The 22625-nt window shown below is 36.5% G+C and overlaps 2 protein-coding genes and 2 long non-coding RNA genes across 4 annotated transcripts in view; 3 read left to right on the top strand and 1 right to left on the bottom strand.

Moving 5' to 3' along the window:
* The first annotated feature begins 5820 nt into the window (after nucleotides 1-5820).
* LOC147516430 (uncharacterized) lies at nucleotides 5821-6671 on the top strand. The gene is made up of 4 exons (XR_015213660.1): nucleotides 5821-5921; nucleotides 6087-6205; nucleotides 6296-6395; nucleotides 6569-6671. It is a non-coding gene; the product is annotated as an uncharacterized LOC147516430 (long non-coding RNA).
* Nucleotides 6672-7529: 858 nt separating this feature from the next.
* On the top strand, nucleotides 7530-9581 carry LOC147516429 (succinate-semialdehyde dehydrogenase, mitochondrial-like). The gene is made up of 6 exons (XM_086594573.1): nucleotides 7530-7608; nucleotides 7735-7845; nucleotides 8334-8399; nucleotides 8516-8593; nucleotides 8846-8923; nucleotides 9494-9581. Exons 1-6 carry the CDS (start codon nucleotides 7567-7569, stop codon nucleotides 9512-9514), a joined length of 396 nt encoding a protein of 131 aa, XP_086450699.1. The 5' UTR covers nucleotides 7530-7566; the 3' UTR covers nucleotides 9515-9581.
* Nucleotides 9582-11476: 1895 nt separating this feature from the next.
* Nucleotides 11477-22625, bottom strand: part of LOC147516427 (uncharacterized) — a 58415-nt gene continuing 47266 nt past the window's right edge. The window contains exon 2 of the long non-coding RNA XR_015211028.1: nucleotides 11477-13129. This is a non-coding gene — a long non-coding RNA (uncharacterized LOC147516427). The remainder of the gene's footprint in view (nucleotides 13130-22625) is intronic.
* On the top strand, nucleotides 11486-14664 carry LOC147516428 (putative RNA helicase SDE3). The gene is made up of 3 exons (XM_086589034.1): nucleotides 11486-12259; nucleotides 12459-12674; nucleotides 13331-14664. The coding sequence occupies exons 1-3, from the start codon at nucleotides 11486-11488 to the stop codon at nucleotides 14321-14323; spliced, it is 1983 nt and encodes a 660-aa protein (XP_086445160.1). The 3' UTR covers nucleotides 14324-14664.

Below are 22625 nucleotides of genomic sequence, written 5' to 3'. Positions count from 1 at the left end.
CAATATCCTTAATTTATGGTTGTTTGTATGTTTTTATAACAATGTGTGGGTATGAATAATAAATGTTCATAGCTATTGGTGGGTATGAACATTTAATATTCATACATGGATACCTATTGGTGGGTATGAACAACCAATGTTCATAGCTAAAGGTGGGTATGAACACTCAATGTTCATAGCTATTGGTGGATATGAACAAGAATGTTCATACATGGATAGCTATTGGTGGATAGCTAAAAGTGGGTATGAACAATTAATGTTCATAGCTATTTGTGGGTATGAACAATGAATGTTCATACATGGATACCTATTGGTGGGTATGAACAACCAATGCTCATAGCTAATGGTGGGTATGAACACTCAATGTTCATAGCTATTGGTGGATATGAACAATGAATGTTCATACATGGATACCTATTGGGGGATAGCTAATAGTGGGTATGAACAATCAATGTTCATAGCTATTGGTGGGTATGAACAATGATTGTTCATACATATATTGGTGGATATGAACAACCAATGTTCATATATCAGTGTATGAACATTGATTAGTTTAATGTTTTGATTTATTGGTGTGTAAACTAATATGGCTTTCGTCACGTGCGTTGCAGTTTTGGTTTTGTGACCACTCTGTAGTCATCAAGAAGGTAGAGAACCATGAAACCAAATTCTCGAGGTGTGCAAGGTGGAATTTGAAGACCTTGCTTGATGCGTTCCGAATGACACCAATAACAGAAATAGCTGCAAGTCAGATTATTATTGATGTTGAAGCAGCAACGGAGGCTGAAAAGACTTTACTTCATGACATGTATAGTGATTTAGTTACAAACAATGAAGTAACAGTCCAAGCTACTGCAGAAAATATTGATGCATTGAAACTGGAGAACAAAGAACTGAAGGAGAGGGTCATTGAGGTTGAAAAGCAAATTATGTCTTCTAGAGATGAAATTGAAAAGTTAAAGGAACAGCAAGAGAGGGATATGTCTGATGAGGTTGAATTGCAACCTAATGAAGTAACGGATGAAGTCCACCCACCTAAAGAAGTGCAGCAGGGGCATCCTGATGAAGTCACGGATGCAATCCACTAGGCTGAAGTGCAGCAGGTGCATTCTGACGAAGTCACAACTGAAGTAATGGATGAAGTCTACCCACCTATAGAATTGCAGCAGGTGCATCCTGATGAAGTCACGGATGCAGTGGCTGAAGTGCAGCAGGGGCACTCTGACAAAGTCACAACTGAAGTAATTGATGAAGTCCCCCCATCTAAAGAATTGCAGCAGGTGCATCCTGATGAAGTCACGGACGCAGTGGCTGAAGTGAAGCAGGGGCATTTTGACGAAGTCACAATTGAAGTTGCGGATGAAGTTCAGCAGAGTAAGAATGTCGCAGAACCCTTTGATGGTCCATCATTTGATCTACGCCTAACCTTGTCACCTTCAGATAAAGATGAGGAGAAGGATGTCGAGGGAGCCAAGAAACCTTGCTCACTTGTAAAGCGAGTGAAGCAAAATAAAGAAAGGAAAAGTAAAGTGATTGGCGAGGATTTCACTGGAGATGGGCGGAAAAAGAAGAAGAAAGGTGACACTGGCAAGCAAACTCTTGTTGATGACAGTACCGTTCGTTCTCTGTTTGACCTGAAGACGTGTCGATACTATGTGGGTTTGGAAGAAACCCATCGAGAAGTCATTGACACGTTCTTCAAAATTGCGGACAGTAGGTAAGTTTAAGATACCAAAAAATAATATTTTGAGTAAATATGTTATTTGAGTAATGGTTATTTCTTATGGTTTTTGAAAAGCTATTGCTTGGTCAAATGGAACATTACAAATTCAAGGTGTTCTAGTTGAAGATATTCTCTTTGATAGAGAAATTGATCACCAGGTAAATTTTATTCATACCACAATTGGACTATGAACACTCATTGTTCATAGTCTTTAGCTATGAACACTCATTGTTCATACTCCAGCAACTTGCCAAGAATCTGGTAGCTATGAACACTCAGTTCATACCACAATTGGACTATGAACATTATTTGTTCATACTCCAACAATGGGCATGAACATTCATTGTTCATAGTCATAAGCTATTTATGTGATGCCAATTTTTAAAAAAAAAACTTATCCATTCAACAGGTCATTGACTGGTGGGCGATAGAACTTCAACAGAGGAAGACTGGAAAAGTAGAGACTTGTCTAGTATCTGCAAACTCTAAGGTTAATTTTTTATTAAAAAAAAATATTGTGTCATCTATTATTATTGTCACATTCTTATTATTTCACACAATTGTTGACACAGAGATTGTTGGAAGAAGTAGGATTGGAAACCATATTGAAGAGCATCGAGTTCAATATGAAATTCATTGTCATTCCAATTCATTCGGACAATCATTGGACTCTTCTTGTCTTGGAGTTGGTGGAGGAACAGCAAGCAAGATGGTATTACTTCAACTCCCTAAGCCAGACAAAAAAGGGGTTGGAAGTTGCAAAAGAATTTGTGAGTTCGACAATAAACACTTAAATTATATAAAATTTTATATGTTGAAATATAAAGAAATAACTTTTTGCATAAGAAGGTACAAATTGAGTCAATAAACAATCTTATCAGAAAGGGGGATTTGAAAATCCAGCCTGTCAATAATAAAGGAAGAATTCTTTCACCAAAATGTCCGCAGCAAAATAATAGGTAATTATTTATTTATGTGTTACATGTGTGAACTATGATTGTTCATACCTATTGGGTATGAACAATGAGTGTTCATACCTCAGATAGCTATGAATATAATCATTCGTCATATTTTAGCACTGATTGTGTATTCTCTAAATTGCAGCATTGATTATGGGCTCCATGTCTGTAAAATGATGGAAATTTTGTATGAACAAGGTCATATGGATTTCTTTCAATTTATAAATAAATAGTAAATACAAAAGTTGCGCCCTCACATTGCATGCAGAATGCTTTCAAACTTGCCGAGAAGTTGGAGTAAAGAAAATCATGATTTTCAGGAAAATTATAGGAAGGGAATGTTTGCTGAATGAATGTGAGATTTCAGAAAGGGAATGTTTTACTGAATTAATGTGAGGAAGGCAAAAAACAATATATTTTATGGTGTGTTTTGTGCACAATTATATTTTGTTTATGAACAGGGGGCGACTCTAGATATTTTGTGGTGTTTTTTGTGCACAAACATTTTTTTGTGCACAATGATATTTTGTTTATGAAAGTTAAATATTTGTGTTCTTAATGTGTTCTCTTATTATTATTATTTATATTCTGTTTATTTATAACTAATTTTCATATTATTTATATCCTTTTTCATAACTGATGATCATAATTGGGGCTATGAACATTGATTGTTCAAACCTGTGTTAAAGGTATGAACAATCAATGTTCATAGCTCCAATTATATGAACAATCAATGTTCATGTCTGTTTTGGGTATGAACATTTATTGTTCATTTATGTTTTGGGTATGAACAATCAATGTTCATATCTGTTTTGGGTTCATGTTTTTTTGGGTATTAACACGGATTGTTCATACCCAAAGAAGGTATGAACAATCAATGTTCATATCTGTTTTGTTCATACATATTGTTCATAGCTAATGTTCATAATTTGGGGTATGAACAATCAATGTTCATAGCTATTGTTCATACATGGATAGGTATGAACAATCATTGTTTATAATTTATGTTCATAATTGGGGCTATGAACATTTATTGTTCATACCTTTAAACAATGAGTGTTCATAGCTTCAATAGGTATGAACAATCAATGTTCATGTCTGGTTTTGGGTATGAACAATCAATGTTCATATCTGTTTTGGGTTCATGTTTTTTTGGGTATGAACACGGATTGTTCATACCCAAAAAAGGTATGAACAATCAATGTTCATATCTGTTTTGGGTGTGAACATTTATTGTTCATATATGTTTTGTTCATACATATTGTTCATAGCTAATGTTCATAATTTGGGGTATGAACAATCAATGTTCATAGCTATTGTTCATACATGGATAGGTATGAACAATCATTGTTTATAACTGATGTTCATAATTGGGGATATGAACATTTATTGTTCATACCTTTAAACAATGAGTGTTCATAGCTTCAATCATCGTCACCAAGTACGGTACGGGTTTAAAACGGTGTATTTGAAAAAAACTTAGTTCGTGTTTTAAACGGAACGTCTCGGAAAAAAAAAAAAAAACGTGGGGCATAAAAATGGGTTTAAAAGCATAATAACGCATTACAATAAACGTAAAAGAAACGGTAAAACCGATGATAAAGAATATAATAGATAAAGAATTTTTTTTTTTTTTTATAAGAGTGGAAAAAGAATTTACACATAAAATAAAAAAAAAAATAATAAAAATAAAAGAAAATTCAAATACATGAAAGTATCAAATTATCATTACTCATCCAAATACTAGAAGTTTTAGATTCAGTACCAAAACACGACTCTAAATAAGATACTACTAATTACTAACCATAATGGCATAATCAAGTTCTACAAATAAGTTAATAACTTTTAAATTTATAATTAATTATTAATAGTCCAAAACAAAATAAAATTGTCTCAATAAGTCAATCTAACTCCCACTCTTCAAAAAGGTAAATTCCAAAACCCTTTTTCTTCTTCGTGTTTTCTTTTAGATTAAAAAAAAATAATAATAAAAAAAAAAGTTTTAAACAGGAGATTTTCAAAATCTCGGGTTTTAAACGTTTTTTAAGTTTAAAACGCGTTTAAAACGGGTTTTTTTAAAAAAAACTCGGGTTTTAAACTGGAACCAGACGCCTTGCCAATATCTCGGGTTTTAAACGCTTTTTTTTCAAAAAAACGCCGAATTTGGTGACAATGGCTTCAATAGGTATGAACAATCAATGTTCATGTCTAGTTTGAGTATGAACAATCAATGTTTATATCTGTTTTTGGTTCATATTTTTATGGGTATGAATACGGAAAGAAGGTATGAACAATCAATATTCTAATATGTTTTGAGCGTGAACATAGCTATTGTTCATATATTATGGGTATGAACAATCAATGTTCATAATTGAATTGTTTTAGTTGGGTCGGGCCGTTTATTTTTTTTCTTCAGGGGTATATTTGACCTTTCATCTACCCGAGCCGTTCTTATTTTGCGTCAAGAGTAAACTTGAACTTTCATCCACCCGGTCCTTATGAGTGATTACAAAAATAAGGTGTCCTCGAGTTTATGTTTCGGCCGATTTGTCCTATAGGCTAACAAATATGGTACCAAGTGGCCAACCCAGTGCCGTTAGGACAGGACACTGAATATCGTGAATTGTAACAGTGTTCTATCATGGGGAAATAGGAAACCGCACTTTACTGGCGGTTATTTAAAACCATTAAAATTTGGAAATTGGGATAATCAAATTACCAAACAAAACTTGTAATAGAGCGGTGCGGTAGCAGATGAATTACATATTTCAATAGCATAGACAAGCTTTTAAATACCCAAGATATCTATACTTGATCGAGGTTCAATTCCCATCTCTTAACGACTTAACTATGTTGCTTACATTTAATCCGTGAGCGTAGCGAACTCTTGAGGTCACTTTTCTTAAGTCACCCAAAAAACCACTTGCTTCGTGTCACTCTCTCCTGTGTCTGACCGTACCCCCAAATAACACTTCTTTTGTGTCTGACCGTACCCCCCTTATTTTCTCATTTTCTCCTATCTTCGCCAATCTCTACAAATCTCTCCTCCATCAAACCTATCCTCACAATCTAAGTGATAAAGGACCGTCTGCTGTTTTACACAGCCACATCCGACCTCGTTGGATCTAACTCTCCCAATCTCCCAATCTCCCAATCGTCTCTCTATTCTCGCTCTCGGATTCGCCGCTGCTGGTAAAAATCTGCAAGTTGGAAATGGCTTTACAGATGGTGTGACGCAGGTATTCAATCCTCCAATTTGCACTAAGGTTTCAAGTTATAAATGTTCCTGATCTAATTTGTGTAGGTTCTCTTTGTTTTTTTTGTTTTTTTTTAAGTCTTTCATTTACTACGTACATATTCACTTCTTGTTTTGAGAATGGACTTTTCAAATGTGATTTTGATAGATGAGTGTGGATACGAAAAGTGTTACTGATCAGCTAAGTAGTGGTCTCTTACAAGGTTAAGGTCTTATAGGAGGGAAATTGTCAAATGGACTAATGCTTATGATGGCAAAACCATTGAGGTTGGTCTTTTCTATACTTTCTTTCTTTATTTTCTGTTATTCATTGCAACATTAACTAAATAAATTGCTTCTCTTGTAATGTAATGGCAGGTCTATGATCCTGCCACTGGTGATGTGATAGCCAATTTGGCTTGCATGGGTAGGAGGGAGACTAGTGATGCTATCTCTTCTGCCTCGGAAGTATTTAAAAGTAAGTTTTGGGGATTCACATTATACTGTTAATCTTCTTTACATGTTTTAGTAGTTCCTCGCACCAGCTACTGCATTATTTTATTTATTAATGACAAGGTACTTTGTGTTCATTTGCTTTTGTATTGCTTTCAAAGGTCCACAATTTGATTTTGATATTCATGTACGTTACAGGTAAATTATGGAGCTAACTTTATCGAGTACTATGCTGAGGAAGCAAAACGGTGATATCATTCCGACACCACTTCCTGATCGCCGATTATTTGTTTTAAAATAGGCAAGCATCTTTCAAGCTCGTCATTTAACTTGATGTTTCTTTTGAATGTTGACATACTCAAAACCTTACTTGCTGTCCTCTTTCAATTATAAGTATTCCTAAACTAATTAACTGAGTGTGGGGAAGTACTTGATACAATGATACCATTAATAGTACTTCTTAATTCTTGTGTTATTTATTGAGTATTGAAGTGGGAGCATGTATTTTAATCTCTAATAAAAGGGAGGTTCGAAAAAAAATTAGTTTCAAAGTCAAGAGGACTAGATCAGACCAAGGTGCATCTTTCTCTTAACTTTAAGGAAGTACTTGATATTATTCATCAAGCAAGTCCCCACCCTTCACAGCAAAACCGTGTTTATTGAAAGGAATATAATGGGACTTGTTGACATGGTTGAGTCTTTGTTGTTCTGGTTTGAAACTAAATTTGGTAGCAGTTGCGAACTCTCCTTACAATTTTGCTTAATTTGGAATTAAATACTTATTTTTGACAATAAGTAAATCCGACTAATTTCAATATGTGGGAAGATGTTATTCTATTTAGTACCACCAAAAGGACTAGTTGGTTGCATAAACCTCGATTGTGTATTCTGATATGGCTCTATTAGTAGTAAGGTAGTAGCATTCAAATATCTTTTACTAGAAATTCTCTTATTTGACATTCAATCAAGGATCTGAAGATGCAAAAAACTGTTGGTGACAATCTTAATTTTCACTCATATTTTGAATTCTGTAGAGAGGGAGGCAAGAATGCAGTACACCTGCATCCTTTATACTGGATTTTTTAAGCTTTCTAATTGAATTCGGACCTTATCTATATGGATCTATTATTACTTTATTAAAGGTCTTGCATCATTCTTCTTCTGTAGCCTGTTGGTGTCATTGGAGTGATTACACCATGGAACTTCCCTTTAGCAATGTTCATTCGCAAAATCGCAAGGTATACTCTCTAGTTTAACCCTTTTTGCATATAGTTTGAGATTTTGAATATGGATACCTTTTTGTTTTTGGTTGATACCTTTATGCCTTTTTGAAGATCATAAGCTCTCTATTTATGTTGTTTCAGGTCACTCCTGCTCTAGCTTGTGGTTGTACAGTAGTTATCAAGCCCTCTGAACTTACACCCCTGACATCTTTAGCAGCGGCCAAGCTTTCTCTTCAAGCTGGCATACCACCGGTAAACTTTACTGCCTATATTTTACAACGACGGCTACATTGTCGTCCTTTTAGTTCCATGCTTTCTTTTTCACACGACGATTTATTTTTTATTTTTTTCTTTCCACTGGTCATTTATTTCTTGTAGACTTTTAGTCAATTAAAAACTTGCAACTGAACCAATTGAACTTTTCGTGTATTAGAATCCTTTGGTTTTACTTGATTTGATGAGTTTTGCAATTGACATCAACTGAAGTGAACTGTTTTGGTGGCTTCAAAGAAATGCTAAGTTTGATTCTCATTACTTATGTTTTGAACGGTCTCATTCTTAGTGTCGTCTATCGAACTCCATGGACTATTACTTCCTCACATTCATTGGGTCTCATACTCTCATGAAAACATACTATTTCCCTTCACTGATACCATTATAAAGTTTCTACTGTGATATTATGCTCCACCATCCTCTATCTTTTTACTGCCTCTTGCAACTCATGAAGTCAAATAAACCAGGGTGCTGTGAATGTGGTTATGGGAAATGCTTCTGAGATTGGAGACACTATTCTTGAGAGTCCACAGGTGAAGTACCTTTTGACTTCCAAACTCTTTTTGGATGGTGACGTGAACTAATCTCCTTGTGGAGTTTCAGTTAGTATTTCAACATTGGCATCTTCTTTTCTTTTTTCCCATTTTAGGTGAGGAAAATTACATTCACGGGCTCAACAGCTGTTGGAAAGAAATTGATGGCAGGTGCAGTAGGAACAGTTAAAAAGGTAGACGCGATATATGAAGAAAACTTGATCACTGTATTGGATTGTACTCTTTATGATTGATGCACATCATAAATGTGAGATATAAATCACATATTGTATAACTCTTGTTGAAGGACTATAGTTGTTTTGAGTACGTTGAAGTACAAATGATACAATTTACCCTGAATCTTAGACATTTATTAAGCACTGCATATATCTTTTTGGTAGAATACACCATATTTATAATTTCATTTTGGATATTGAGATTTGCAGGTATCCTTGGAACTTGGTGGAAATGCGCCTTGTATAGTTTTTGATGATGCAGACCTCGATTTGGCAGTGAAAATAAGTGTAAGTTATAATGTGACATCTGACATCTCCACTTATAACTCGAGTTAGCATGTGAAGTATAAATTAACATGCATATATGTTCCTCATGTATCCTTCAATTTGCATGGATTCTTAAACCCTTACTTTGATATTTACGTATGCATTTATGCAGGTTATGTATACATGCTTATTTTGTTATTAATGTGAGGCCTACGACAGTTGGACACTGTTGTAGATTCTTACGTAGATTCTTACATAATGTATGTGAACTTTTATATCTGTAAGACATAGTCACTTCTAATTAGATTTCTATTTTCTAGTTTGTATGATCTTTGTAACTTTCTTGTACACTGTTTTGCTATCAGTACACTAATAAAAAAGTAAAAAGGTTTCTAGTATTGGTTTCTTTTTCTTGATCCTCGTGTTTTCGTTCAACTAGTAATACTATGGATGCTTTCAAAAAGGTAATTTTTATAACCTCTGCAAATGTAACTCCACATCTTGGAGCCAGCACCATGGAAGCATTGTGTATATTAGATGAACAAATTTGTATCATCTAGTCATGCTTATTCAATTGTATTCCTATATCAGGATTCTAATGACTGGTTATGATAACTCGGGAAGGAGTGGCCATTGAGATAGCTGATGCTTTTGTTGGGACCTTGAAGGGGGCTCTCTCATCGCTGTGAATGCACCCATGGTTCCTGGCCGAGGTATGTCCACAACATTTTCCCCTTTTGTTATGCATTTTTAGGATTTCTTTTGTTTCTAGTGAAATTTTTTGCTTGGTCTGATTTATTAAAGTAACAATCGGCCAAAGTGGGATCCCCTCGCGCACCTTTTAGAAAGTGTTAGTATAGAATTGGCTTGAATCTCCATATGTTAAAATTTCGCGATCCCGGTGTAGTTTTGTATATCGGGTTTTTCCTTCAGTTAAATTATGAATTCAAAACTCTCCTGTGTTATGTTTAGAATATAGTACTGACAATGCATGGGATTCATGTGTTTGTGGTATGTGATAAAGGGATCTGATTAGGTATATGATAGCCGTCTATAAGATTCATGTGTTTGCTTTAATCTCCATATGTTATAATTTTGCATCCCGGTATAGTTTTGTAAATCAGTTTATCTTTCGGTTGAGTTATGAATTCAAAACTCACATGTGTTATGTTAAGAATATAGTACTGACAGGACAAGCATGGTATTCATGTGTTTGTGGTATGCGATAAAGAGATCTTATTAGGTGTATGATAACCATTTATAAGATTCATGTGTTTGTTTGATTTTACTGTGGCATTCGCATTATTCAAAGTGCATGACCTTGTGTATATTTAAGTAGTAAGATTCAAGTTTTCATCTAGATTGAAAGAATTGATCTCGTAACTCTGTCTCGGGACATGTGTGCTTTTGAGCTTGCACCATATGTTGTATTGGCAAAGAAACTAGGCGACCGGGTACATTGCAATTGGTTGGAGGTGGTAGCGGTGTTAAAACATTGAAGGTCACATATGCTTTCGCAAGAGTTCGATGATCTTGACACTAGATCGCCCGGCGCCATGATCAATGAGGGTCTGATTGAATGAAAGAGGCAAACGCGACAAGAAAATAGGATGCTAATGTACTTGATGGTCACAATTGTTGAACTTCTATCGCCGTATACATTTGATGCTATTATTGATGAAGTTTTGGTCCGAGCTTGCAACTTGTGCACCAATGAATGAGCTTAGAGTAACGGAGTATGTAACGAAAGGAGGTCGATGCACCAGTGTTGCTTGAGATTATAGAAATAGCAATACTAATCTCTTTCTGATCAGTCTGGGAAAGATCCATTCAAGTTGTGAGAAAATTTTGCTAAGTTAACAACATTATTAGCATACACAGAAGACGATAAAAATCCTAGTCTTACCTGCATCATCATCCTCTTTACCCAAGCTCTCTTGCTATGATTCTCATAACCTATAGTTGTACACCAGGGATGTTATATGATTCTGTAGAGAAGGAATAAATGGTATCCTAACATGATTAACAAACCACTTGGAACCAACACCATATTGAGGTATTTCTTGTGTCACTCCATTTTCTCTCTTAATTAACTAGCTAAACGAATGCTCTAAGGTTGTTTCCGAAACCGTTGCAACTCTTTTTGGAGGTTTAGGCTGTCTTTCAACTTTAAAGAAGCCAAATCCAACGCAAATTCTCTCTCAACTCCATACTTCTAAGACTTTAAACTTATTAATTATGATCTGAGAAAGGCCCTTAGGAAAGTGTATTAGCTCAATTTAGAGACACTATTTACTGTTTGTTTAAACAAAGTTTGCCTTAAACTTGATGAAAGCCACCAAGAATAGCTTAAAGTCAGATGGTTTTCTTGTACTGTAAATAATAACCAATTTGCCCACATATATGATAGTTGAAGTGTTGAACTAACTATTTAATATATATATATAAAAAAAGAGCCAAATAAATGATATACTACGGGCTCACGCCCCACTGCAATGCAGTATACTAGTAGTGTTTAGTGTGTCAGTGTCATGTAATGCTTGGTTATGTTTTGATCACGTAGATCAATACCACATAGGGAAGATGGTAGGCTTTTTTAAAATTCTGCGGTGCATGTTTTGCTGTGTTGAAGAAGAATCATTTGAGTTTCATCATGATTTTAACGAACGTTCTGGTGTCAACTCAATAAGATCACCTCTGCTCTACCGCAATTCAGATGGATCTTCTTCTTTTTCGTCAAATTACTTTGTTCAGAAGCCAATATACAGTCCACCTTCACCAACTCCTCCTTTATCTACCCATTATCTTACGAGTTCCGTCACTCGATCAACTCCAGTTCCATCTTCCAATAAAAAAATAAACCCGAAGGGTTCATCAACTAAGACTCAAGTAAGTTCCCATTCTTCGAAAACTATAGCTCCATCTGTTGACCAATCCAATTTAGTGGATCGTTTTATAAAAGTTCACAGTTCAATTCCAACCACTACAACTGCCAAGAAATATGTTTCAAAGTCGGAGGAAAAGAAACCAATAGCTCCTAATACCTCTACCTCATCAGTTCCAATTAGGAATGGAGCAGGAGCAGATCCACTTCCACCTAATTCCTTCAAGCCACCTCCCCTTTGTTCCTTAAATACCCTTCCATCTCCATCAACTCCAAGTCCTTCAAATGGACCCAACAAAACAAATTATGTTTGGGCTCAGAAGGGTACTACTACTCCTCTTTATTCAATTCCAGATGGTATCAAGAAATTGATTGAGAAGGACGTACCTGAAGTTCTCCGCAAACCTTTGACTCCGTCAACCTATGGGAACTACTTTGCTGCTTTGCTTTATGCCGAGGATTACTACATCGAGGTACAAAACTGTTGAAACTTTTGTTTGCATAACAACGAAACTAGCAACTAGCTGGACCTGGACATGCATATTTTGCAATAGTTGTTAATTATTTAGTTTATGAAATTCGTATGTAGTATGGCTAGATATGCAGTTATGCTATGATACAATGATGTTGCTCGAGTCAAGCTTGAGCTAACTGTAATTTTATTGGTATCAGAAATGGAATGATTACTGTTTACATGATGTCAAGCTAGAATTGCATAAAGCAGCGATATATTCAAAGTCTAGCAAGAACAAGAACTTGATTGAGAATGATGAAGACAAGCTTTTTGTAGCCTTTCGAATCGATTCTGTTCCTGAGAAGCGGCCTTTCCTCTTATCAAGGGACTTTGTTCTTGTACATCCTTCAGGAAAGAATGGAAAACCATTTCAGGTTAGTCTCTATTTTCTCTAATATCATATCCTGTTCCACATCTTTAATAATTTATGATGAGTACTAGTAACTAGTAAGAACACAAAACATGTAAATGCTGATTTATCCTGGGAAAAAAGAAAAGAAAAGAAAAGGAAAAGAATACTGGTCTCCTCTCACGTTTAACTTGGATGTATGTTGGAAGCCTTTAGTCTACACAATCTCTACATAACCATTCTAATGGGCTTTGGCACCGAATAGCAAGTGATTATCAGGATGTGCCGCTAGTGTTAACTATTACAAGACATTCATATGTGAAACCATGAACTAGTCAAGTTCAACCAGTTATCATGTCTGCATTTATTTTTTTGGAAGCCGGATGAGATAGGCTGTCTTATGGTACAATATGCAAGTTGAAGTCAAATCAAACCTGAAGAAAGCTTGGCGCAGACTGAGTTGGTGAGTGTATTTTGTACCTTTATTATTTGCCAACAGTCTGATGTTAAACACACTTAAACTCCCCCTGACTCCAGCTTAAGCATACTTCATAAATCAAAATAAAACATTATTGTGCCCTCATTGTAACAGAAAGTTTAAGATTCTATATTCATAGGTACATTTTCTCTGAGTCTTACGGTTGTTACCATTACTTGTTTCTAATATTTTTTCGTGAACAGGGGATTCTCTACCGTGTGGTGAAAAGTAATCTTGTGTTAGCAGAGTTTGGAGATGATTTTCATCGGCAGCATTCTTCAACACGCAGATATGATGTTAGCTTCTCATTCAATAGAGTCTGCTTAAAACGTTGTCACCAAGCAGTCGCATCAGTAACTGACCCTTTGTTTCGCAACTTTCTCTTCCCCAGCCAGAAAAGTAGGATTAGTTGGGCCAATCCTAGTGTCGTCCCTTCCCACCGAAACCTCAACAAGGACCAGGTCTCTGCAGTCTGCAGTATATTAAGTCTCAATGTTTTTCCACCTTTCCTAGTTGTAGGTCAGCTTTCTGTATATACTACAAGAAGGTTGTCAAGTGCAGGATCTGCTGTTCAAGAAAAGAGACTATCGGCAACTGGTTTGGTAATTCGAGAAGCAGTCCTCCAAGTTTGCAGAAAGTCTCCTGGTTGCCGAATCCTTATAAGTGCACCTACCAATAACATATGTGATGTGCTAATGAAAAGCTTGATGGAGGAGATTCATGAATCTGAAGTTTTTCGAGCTAACGCTGCCTTTCGAGAGATTGATGGTGTACCCTATGAAATCCTTCCGTTGTGCCCTTATAACAGAGAGTGTTTTACATGTCCACCTCTCCAAGAGCTTCGAAGATTTAAGGTAGTACTATCAACATTTGTGAGTAGTTTTCGGCTACACAATGAAGGCATAACTTCTGGCCATTTTAGTCATATTTTTCTGGTTGATGCTTCTTCCACTACTGAACCAGAGACAATGGTGGCTCTTGCAAATCTTGCTGATGAAAAAACAGTAGTTGTAGTCACTGGTGCTACTAACAACTACTCAGGGTGGGTTCGATCAGATATTGCTCGAAATTATGGATTGAAGATATCATATTTTCACAGGCTTTTAGAGACCGCGCCATACAGTAGCCTTGATCCTATGTTTGTTGCGTGTATTAAAGACAATGGGGTAGAGTCTGGATCACATCAATCATACTGAGTATTTTGAATGCCATTATGTCAGATATGTGATTTGGTAGATGAATATTGGGAAGTTTGTTGAGGTCATTAACGGTCTTTGATTGGGAGTAGATCGGGTATTGTAAACTTAATTTCAGAGGGCACCATGAGCATTCGAACATGTTGTTTTTCATTGCCTCATCTACTCGTCTAGTGTTTGAAGTATGTGCATAAAGCAGCGAAGTTTTCATTTTCCATTTGTCTGCAAGACTGCAATTGCGAAGTTTCTTGCAAGTTTGTATATATTTTTCGGTAGTCTTGTTTTTTAGATGTATGGTTTGCACTAGTGTAATCTATGGAAAATGGAAGCACTTTGATCTACTTTCAGGGAATTAATCAGAAATAAATCTCAACAGTAGAATGAATGAAACACAATTTGGTACACAATTTATTTAACTTGCTTATCAAGACTATGGTCCCTTGTAGGTGTTGAATATACTCAGTTTTGGCCAAGCGTCATCATTTACTTTACTCTGGCATGCAACTTAGGTCCAGCTTACTGGGCCACAGTGAATGGGTGCGTGCAAGATGACCGGTGGGTATGTCATGGAAGTTGAACTTGCAACCTCTCCCATGAGGAGAGGCCGAGAAGGGTACACAGCCAAGTTTCCTGACAAAAAATAAAATTGGAGAACAACCCCATGCTGCATTGGAAGCTCCATTGTTAATGGCTTGGACTACCGTTATGTTATCACCAAGAATCAGCAACTCTTCAATATTTAGTTCTTTTGCCAGCTTCGTTGCCATAAGTTCTGTTTGCTCTGCACTAGTAGCTCCAAACTGTGAATAAGTTGCTGCTTTGATTTCCCCATTTTCATCTCTGCAGATAGCTCATGCAGCCATCCGTATTAGCTGACCTGCCAAAGGGTAGCATCCTAGAATATTTTTTATCCAATTAATAGCTAATTTAGGGTGGTGATATATAAACTCACCATATTTCTAATTAAACCCATTTTTAAATATTTTGGAAAAAATACCCACAACTTGAACTCTACCCCCAGTCACCCACCATTCATTCTTTCTCCCTCCTTCACCCAAGTCACAGGTCACCTACATATTACCACAACCAAGGTTTTCTCCATCCTCCAAACACACCACCACTAATGTAACTGCTTATACAGTACCTTGAATTCAATCTAGCTTTCCAAGGAAAAAAAAAGTTTCAATTTTTATAGCTCAAGGATATAAAAATTATCCCTAATTCCAGTAACAAATTACGGTACTATTACTGACGGACAAAAAGAAAACAATTATTACAAGTGTGTCATTGGTCCTAAAAAATCTAAAAAAAAAACAAATATTACAAGTGTGTCATTGGTCTCAAAAAATTGAATTTGAAAACCCGAGCTTAAAACGACCGGCCAGTGGATTCATTGTAAGAAACCCAACGATGTGGTCACACCGTTTGGACTGAGTCCCCAACGATGTGGTTTAGTCCAAACGGTGTGGCCACATCGTTGGGGACTTAGTCCAAACGGCTTGGCCACATCATTTGAGACTTAGTCCAAACGGTGTGGCCACACCGGTCAATAGGCCAAAAAACATAACTTTATATTTTTTCAAAATTCAAATCCCAAACGGTGTGGCCATACCGTTTGGACTAAGTCTCTAACGATATGGCTACACCGTTTGGACTAAGTCTCAAACGCCAAAAAATAGAACTTTATATTTTTCCAAAGTTCAAATCTCAAACGGTGTGGCCACACCATTTGGACTAAGTCTCAAACGATGTGGCCAAGTCGTTTGGGACTTAGTCCAAACGATGTGGCCACACCGTTTGGACTGAGTCCCCAACGATGTGGCCATATCGTTGGGTTTGCACAATGAACGGCTTAGCCGGGTCGTTTAAGCTTGGGGTTTTCGAATTTAATTTTTTGGGACCAATAGCACACTTGTAATATTTGTTTTTTTTTTTAATTTTTTTGGACCAATAACACACACTTGTAATAATTTTTTTTTTTGTTGGAGTCCCAACAAAATATGGAGTCTGTCAATAACAAATACCATTACTTATCATGTGTTATGCCGAACCTATTATATTAGTCACGGCACATAAATACCCAAAAGTCAATTAGCAAACACAAGTAGTACGTTATTTCACAAAGCAAAATTTACAAATTGACAAAACAAATAAAATTGATTCTCACAACCAAAACTCAAATTGATCACTGCTACACTACGGGTCCTATGAAATCATGTGATCCAATTTAGCCTGTTGTGATTTTAGGATAATGGAGGAAGAACTAAAAAAAAAATGGCATTAGATTTCAATTTATGGGCACTTTTAGTCTAAAATCTTAAAAGTGGTTTAGTTAGAAATATGGTGGGTCTATATATCACCACCCCTCATTAAAGTACTGCTAATGGAGGTATTAGATTCTGCCTCCACTATGTCATTGCCCCTTCATATGGTTGGAAATTGATTTGCCACCTATTCCAAGCAATATTCCATATTTGTTCATAGATACTATGGGGGTTTTTCTAGGTTCCCACAATCCTTGATCTGCTAATGTCTTCACACCGTGTTCTAGTTCAAAGAGTACCTACCGAAACCAATAGAAATATTTGATAATATGGAATGAACCACGAAGTGGTTACTTACGTATCCTCTTTCAGGAATCAAGTCTATCGTAGTTCTTTATGCAGCTGAATAGCATACTGAGTGGGAAAGAAGAGATGACCAGAAGTTGGCCTCTAGAGAGCTGCCTCTATATTTTGGCCATTAGGGATCTATCCCTTATTCTCATATTGTTGCCTCCTATATACAATGACTTGTGGAAAGCCCTAGAATAAGGTTTCCTTGGCTACCAAGAAACCATCTTATAGGTAGGGTTTCCTCTTTCCTTGTCAAGATAGGATCAACATCAGAATAGAAGTTATCACATAGAAGGAGACATAGTTGGACTAGGTTTCCATAATAAGCTTTTAGACCTAGAAGTCTGCTCTAAATGGAACACCCATTCTAAATATGTCCAAGAGTCCTTATAATACTGAAATACAGCTGTACAAGGTCGTCATCTAATTCTGGACCAGTTCCGAAATGGAACCTATCCAGTTTCCAAACTACCTCGCAGAACTGACTAGTCAAACTAAAGGAACTGTCCTGAACTCGTAGGAATTGACTAGAACTGACCAAATCAGTTCTAGAGCCATTATCTTATGCTATATTCCCTTTCTAATAACGATCCTTCAGTGTAATCTCACTCTACCACGTGTTTTTAGGACACTGACGGAATATTACCGCTATAAATACCCCCTCTCCTGTTAAGAGTCAGCTGACACCACTGAGGTGTGACTCTTGGTAGGAGATCTCATGTGAATTCTGTGTTTCACCTCATAACTTTACTTTGATTGCCTTAGATCCGTGTTTAGTATATTTTGATCTCCAACAATAACTAGTCTAAATTCTGAGTGAATAAGTGTCACTAACACCTCTAGTGCTCATATGAGGTGAACTCCAATCCACTCGTGGACTGAGCTCTAACTCTTTGAGCAAGAAGTTCTCTGAAGTTGCCCATAACTTAGTGCTTATGCTCAGACTAAACTATTAAGCAACTTATTCTAGGATACACTCGCGACTCCACATTTCAATCGAATATACTGGATTGAGCACTTAAGCTCACTTTATTTTGCTTTTTAGTTCTTGTCTATATACATGAACTGAAACCAAAAAATTTGCCAACTTCAAACCCTTGAGTCCAAATGCCTCTGATCCATAGCTTATTTGGAATAACTAGGAGTTAGTGAAGTGTAAAAGAAACAATGTGTTCTACCTTAGTCGTGTAGAAGCCTCTACCGGATCAGTTCATGAGTCTGGTAGATCATCAAAAGAGACTAACCATAGGCAAAAGTAATCTATCTTAGTAATGTAGGTGCGTCTCATGAACTGATTTGACCACCAATTATACTAACCATAGAGTTGAGTGTCATCACAAAACCAGTGTCTTAACCCAAAGGAATTTGTACGCATAACACTTTCTAGAATATTAGTACATCAAAGAAGATAAGAGACTAATAGTCAGTGGTTTTATAATTTTGAACTTTGTACCTCACTTAACTTCTGTGCTTATTTATACATACATTTAAACAATTCCGTTGTTATACGACATAACATGGACTAATATGCATATTCTACCTCTGATGCCCCCAAAGTTTATTTGGATCAATATAGGTAACCCTAAAAGGTTGAACTGGTAAAACAGAGGCATAACCAGAATCTGATCAAGATATCATGGGAGCCATCATGTTTAACCATAGTGGAGATCGCGATCGTAGGAGAAAAACATCATCAGATCTATACAATGGTATCTCGGTTCCTTGAGCACGACATTGTGTTTAGTAACGATAGGTCCTGCTTATTTAAAAAATAAGTAGGTTATTGCTAAAACAACAGTGGTGGAGCCTTCCTCAGCACAACCATGTCGATAGAAGTTCAGACCATTGATTATAGGATCTGGATCCAACCCAAATCTTCCTAGCAACCCTTGTAGTGATGTTGTGGGAACGCAAGGAACTGGCATATAGTTCAATTTCCCAGGAACACTATCTCTGGTTCCAAGTCAAACTGGCATACAATTTACTGAACAGATAGTGTAGTCATTTTCCCTAAAGGCTTAACCCATCGAGGATGACACTGTTTGACGACAAAGTCAAGAGTGGTGGAGTCTTCTTCAGCACAGTTATGCCGACACAGGTCCAGGTGACACTACCTCTTTTTGTATGTGTAGATGAGATGATGGGTGATGTAGATAGATGATGATCGTTGAACAAATAGAAGCGTATCAAAACCTAATTATCCCTCAATAAGTAAAGGATGAGTAGGGTATCGTTCCACTTTTAAGTGTATGTTATGTGAAGGACGGATTTGGAAAGGGGTTTGAGGGATTAAAACTAATATTGTAGAGATTGTAGATTCTAATGCTAAACTAAGCTAAACTAACTAAACTGTTGAGAATTTATAAAGAGGGAATTCAAGAGATTAGAATCCATCAATACTTTTGATCTATGACCTACGCTTCATGGTTGTTCTTACAAGTAGACTACAATTAGGCAATCGAGCGAAAGTGTCGATGCCTTCTTGGATGAAACATCGTTAACAATTAACTCTACTTAAGGTTGTTCCTATGTTTATGCTATTAATATCTTCTTTCCTTTTATGTAAGCTCGGGCAGCCATTCAATGTATTACCAAGAGCAACATCAAGGAGTACTTCCTAATAATGCCATTCAATGAATCACCATTTAAGGCAAAACACAAAGAATACTTCCCCTAGGCAGCCACCCCCGAGCTACCCCCTTCTAAGGCAACACAAAGAATACTTCCCTAACTCTAAAGAACTATACTACTAGAAGAAAAGTAAAGAACACGGCATGATATTAATATTGCAAAACATAAACCCTATTCTATACTTCCATCCTCCCGGTGTGGGCAATGGAACTAATAACTACAAACATAAAGAACTAACCCGATTGAAGAACACCATGAAACGGAAGAATCATTAAACCTTAAGCATCGGGCTTCATCTTCTCCCTTGAAGGAGAAGATTAGCCTTCCATAAAGAAGGAAGAACAAGAAGAGGGAAGAGTTGAAGAACATAAGACTAGAAAGACTAATTTATTAAGACTTCGACTAGTTAAAACCGATCTTTTATTATTAATCTCTCTCGCCTCAAGTTTCGAGACAATAATATAAGTGAATTGGCCCATTACATGAGGCACTTAGGTCCTCTATTTATAGGGGTTACAATGAGCTCTAGAAGCATTCCAAACCGTCATTTGTTTCCTAATACAAATAGACTTTTCCAGAGTCCCGACTTCGCCTTCAAAACTAAGAAGGAATTGGCTACAAGTCGATTCATGCGTCGGGCGCATTATTCATCGCCCCAGACTTAATCAATGCGCCCGGGCGCTCAATTTATCGCCCCAGACGCACTTAATGCATGGGACTTTCGATACATCGTCCCGCACGATAAGCCGATTTTCTCTCTTACGCTTCTATCCTTCTATCCTCTTTGCGGGCTTTGGTCCAAACAACGAATCCTTTGGCCTTGGGCTTCCAAATAGACTTTAAAATAGGTCCAAGTCGCATCTTTAATAGCTCCAATTCCTTGGCCTTCTCCATGATTGTCCACGGGCCTCCCATGTGATCCTTAATGCTCCGAATTGCTTCGTTTTACCCATTTTCTCTAATATTCTACAAAACTCTCTTTTTTACCTGTAGAATCTTAAAACACAACTTATAAACACTATTAGTCCACTAAGATGGCTAAACAAGAGGCATAATCGAGGGTTAAATAGCACTTTTTGAGCACTTATCACAACTCCCAACTAGCCTTTTGCTAGTCTCTTAGCAAATAAGATAAAAAATAGATAAGTGATCAAAATCACATCCTAATAACAAAAATAAAATCCTAACTCATTTTTAGCGGGCATCGCGATTGCATTTACCATATGCAACAAGGCTTTAAACCTTTATGTTCCCCAAAAAGGACGAAGTTATAGTCTCGTGAGGGTTTTCGGGTGATATACCCACAAAATCAATCAATAGCATGTTCAAGAATGATAGTTTTTCAGAGAGAGAGAAATTCCTTACCCACTTAGTGCTTACTCCAACGGACGGTCTCCATTGCTAACTACATCTTTGCAAAGACTCATAGATTATGATGGGAGATAGTAAAAATTGACAAAATTCTTAATCAAGGCTTATGTGTGTACTTAGTCAATCTCCTATACTCTCCTATCCAAGAGCGGAATCCCTAGTTTACCATAGGTAGATAATCTCGACCTTCAATCCTCACGGTCACCATACTCTAGAAAAGAATCTCGGAAGATGGTCTACTATTTTACCTCATGTATGTGGGGAAAAGAATAATGCATACGAATATCCCACATACTACCTTGAAAAACAGACTTCTGAATAAAAGTAGTCTCATGGAAAGAATGTCAATCACATATGAAGTGTCGGGTCCTTCACTTTAGCATCCTCTCACCTATTCTAGAGTTCGTACCATACTGTAGTGATAAGTCATGGGTTGTAACTTGGCTTGGGTATTGGTTTATGAAGAAAAGGTAAAAAGGATTCTAAGGTTGTTTCTGAAAAACACTAAGGGTTTTGCTTCTTTCTTTGGAAGATTTCTTTAAATTATATATTGCAGAGAAAATTCTTCCTTTGTCTTAGCTTTTCCATCCATTCTGTTCAACTTTTTTTTTTTTTTTTTTTTCCAGTGGTATATCCTTGATTAGTACTAGATATGCTTGTTTTCCACTAGCTTCTTTCACTTAGATCAGAATGATGGTCTTTATTGTATCTCTCTGGTATTTCCTTGTAATCTTCCTTTTGTGCTCTTTCTTCCTCTTTGTGTCTCTCGTATTCTCAGAAACATATGGGTATGGCTGATAAAGATTTTGGCTATACTCCTTGTCTGGAGTTGGGTGACGGGTAAAGGTTTTATGAAAGAAAATGGCTTATTGTAAGGCTCAAAAGGGTTTAACATGATGGTTCTACTAGGTGGGATAAAGGCTGAATGGGTTCACTACTTGACTTATCAGTATGATACTCTATTTCGAATAGACTACAAGACCTAATGGCTATCTCCCCAGTTGATGTCACTTCGTGATTAACCAAATTAACGAAAGATGAGACTATATTACAACGACATAAAGAACTGAAAGATGTTGAGTCACTAAGACTCGGATTTTTCATAAGAACTCTCCAAAGAATGGGTATAAAGCTCAAGTCTCACGGGCTAAGTCTAAAAAATCTACTTCTAGTTTACTAGGGGTTTAAATCTCTTCTAGCAAAAGTACACAAACCCACCAAGTATTATGGTGATGCCTTGATAAAGAATTCTATCAATAAGAACTATGTCCGAGCATAATAAATAGTCTAAGCGGTAATGAAATCAATAATATCAACTATCTATCAAACTCAACACTAAGCAGTATAGAATATATATCCCGGACTCATCATTAAAATTCATTTTTTCTCATGCTATCGATATAGAAACAAAAAATATTTTTGTTTTGAAAACTAATTTTCAAATTCATTTTCAAGTACACTCTCCCCTACTTATGCATGCATTGACCTCAATATATAAAGAAGTAAATGAAATGGATGAGAAAAAGGTAGGATATTACCATTGATGCCGAATATCAGAATTAGTTCAAGAAACAAATTTTTAGGTCTTTTTACGTCAGATCCCCAAGACGTAATGTGAGTCTTTTAAAGTCAGATCCTCAAGACATAATGTGAGTCTTTTAAAGTCAGATCCTCAAGACTTTTGA

Source organism: Coptis chinensis, chromosome 2 (genome assembly GCF_015680905.1).
Source record: "Coptis chinensis isolate HL-2020 chromosome 2, ASM1568090v1, whole genome shotgun sequence".
NCBI classification, from domain to species: domain Eukaryota; kingdom Viridiplantae; phylum Streptophyta; class Magnoliopsida; order Ranunculales; family Ranunculaceae; genus Coptis; species Coptis chinensis.
This window is presented reverse-complemented; position numbering and strand designations above follow the sequence as displayed.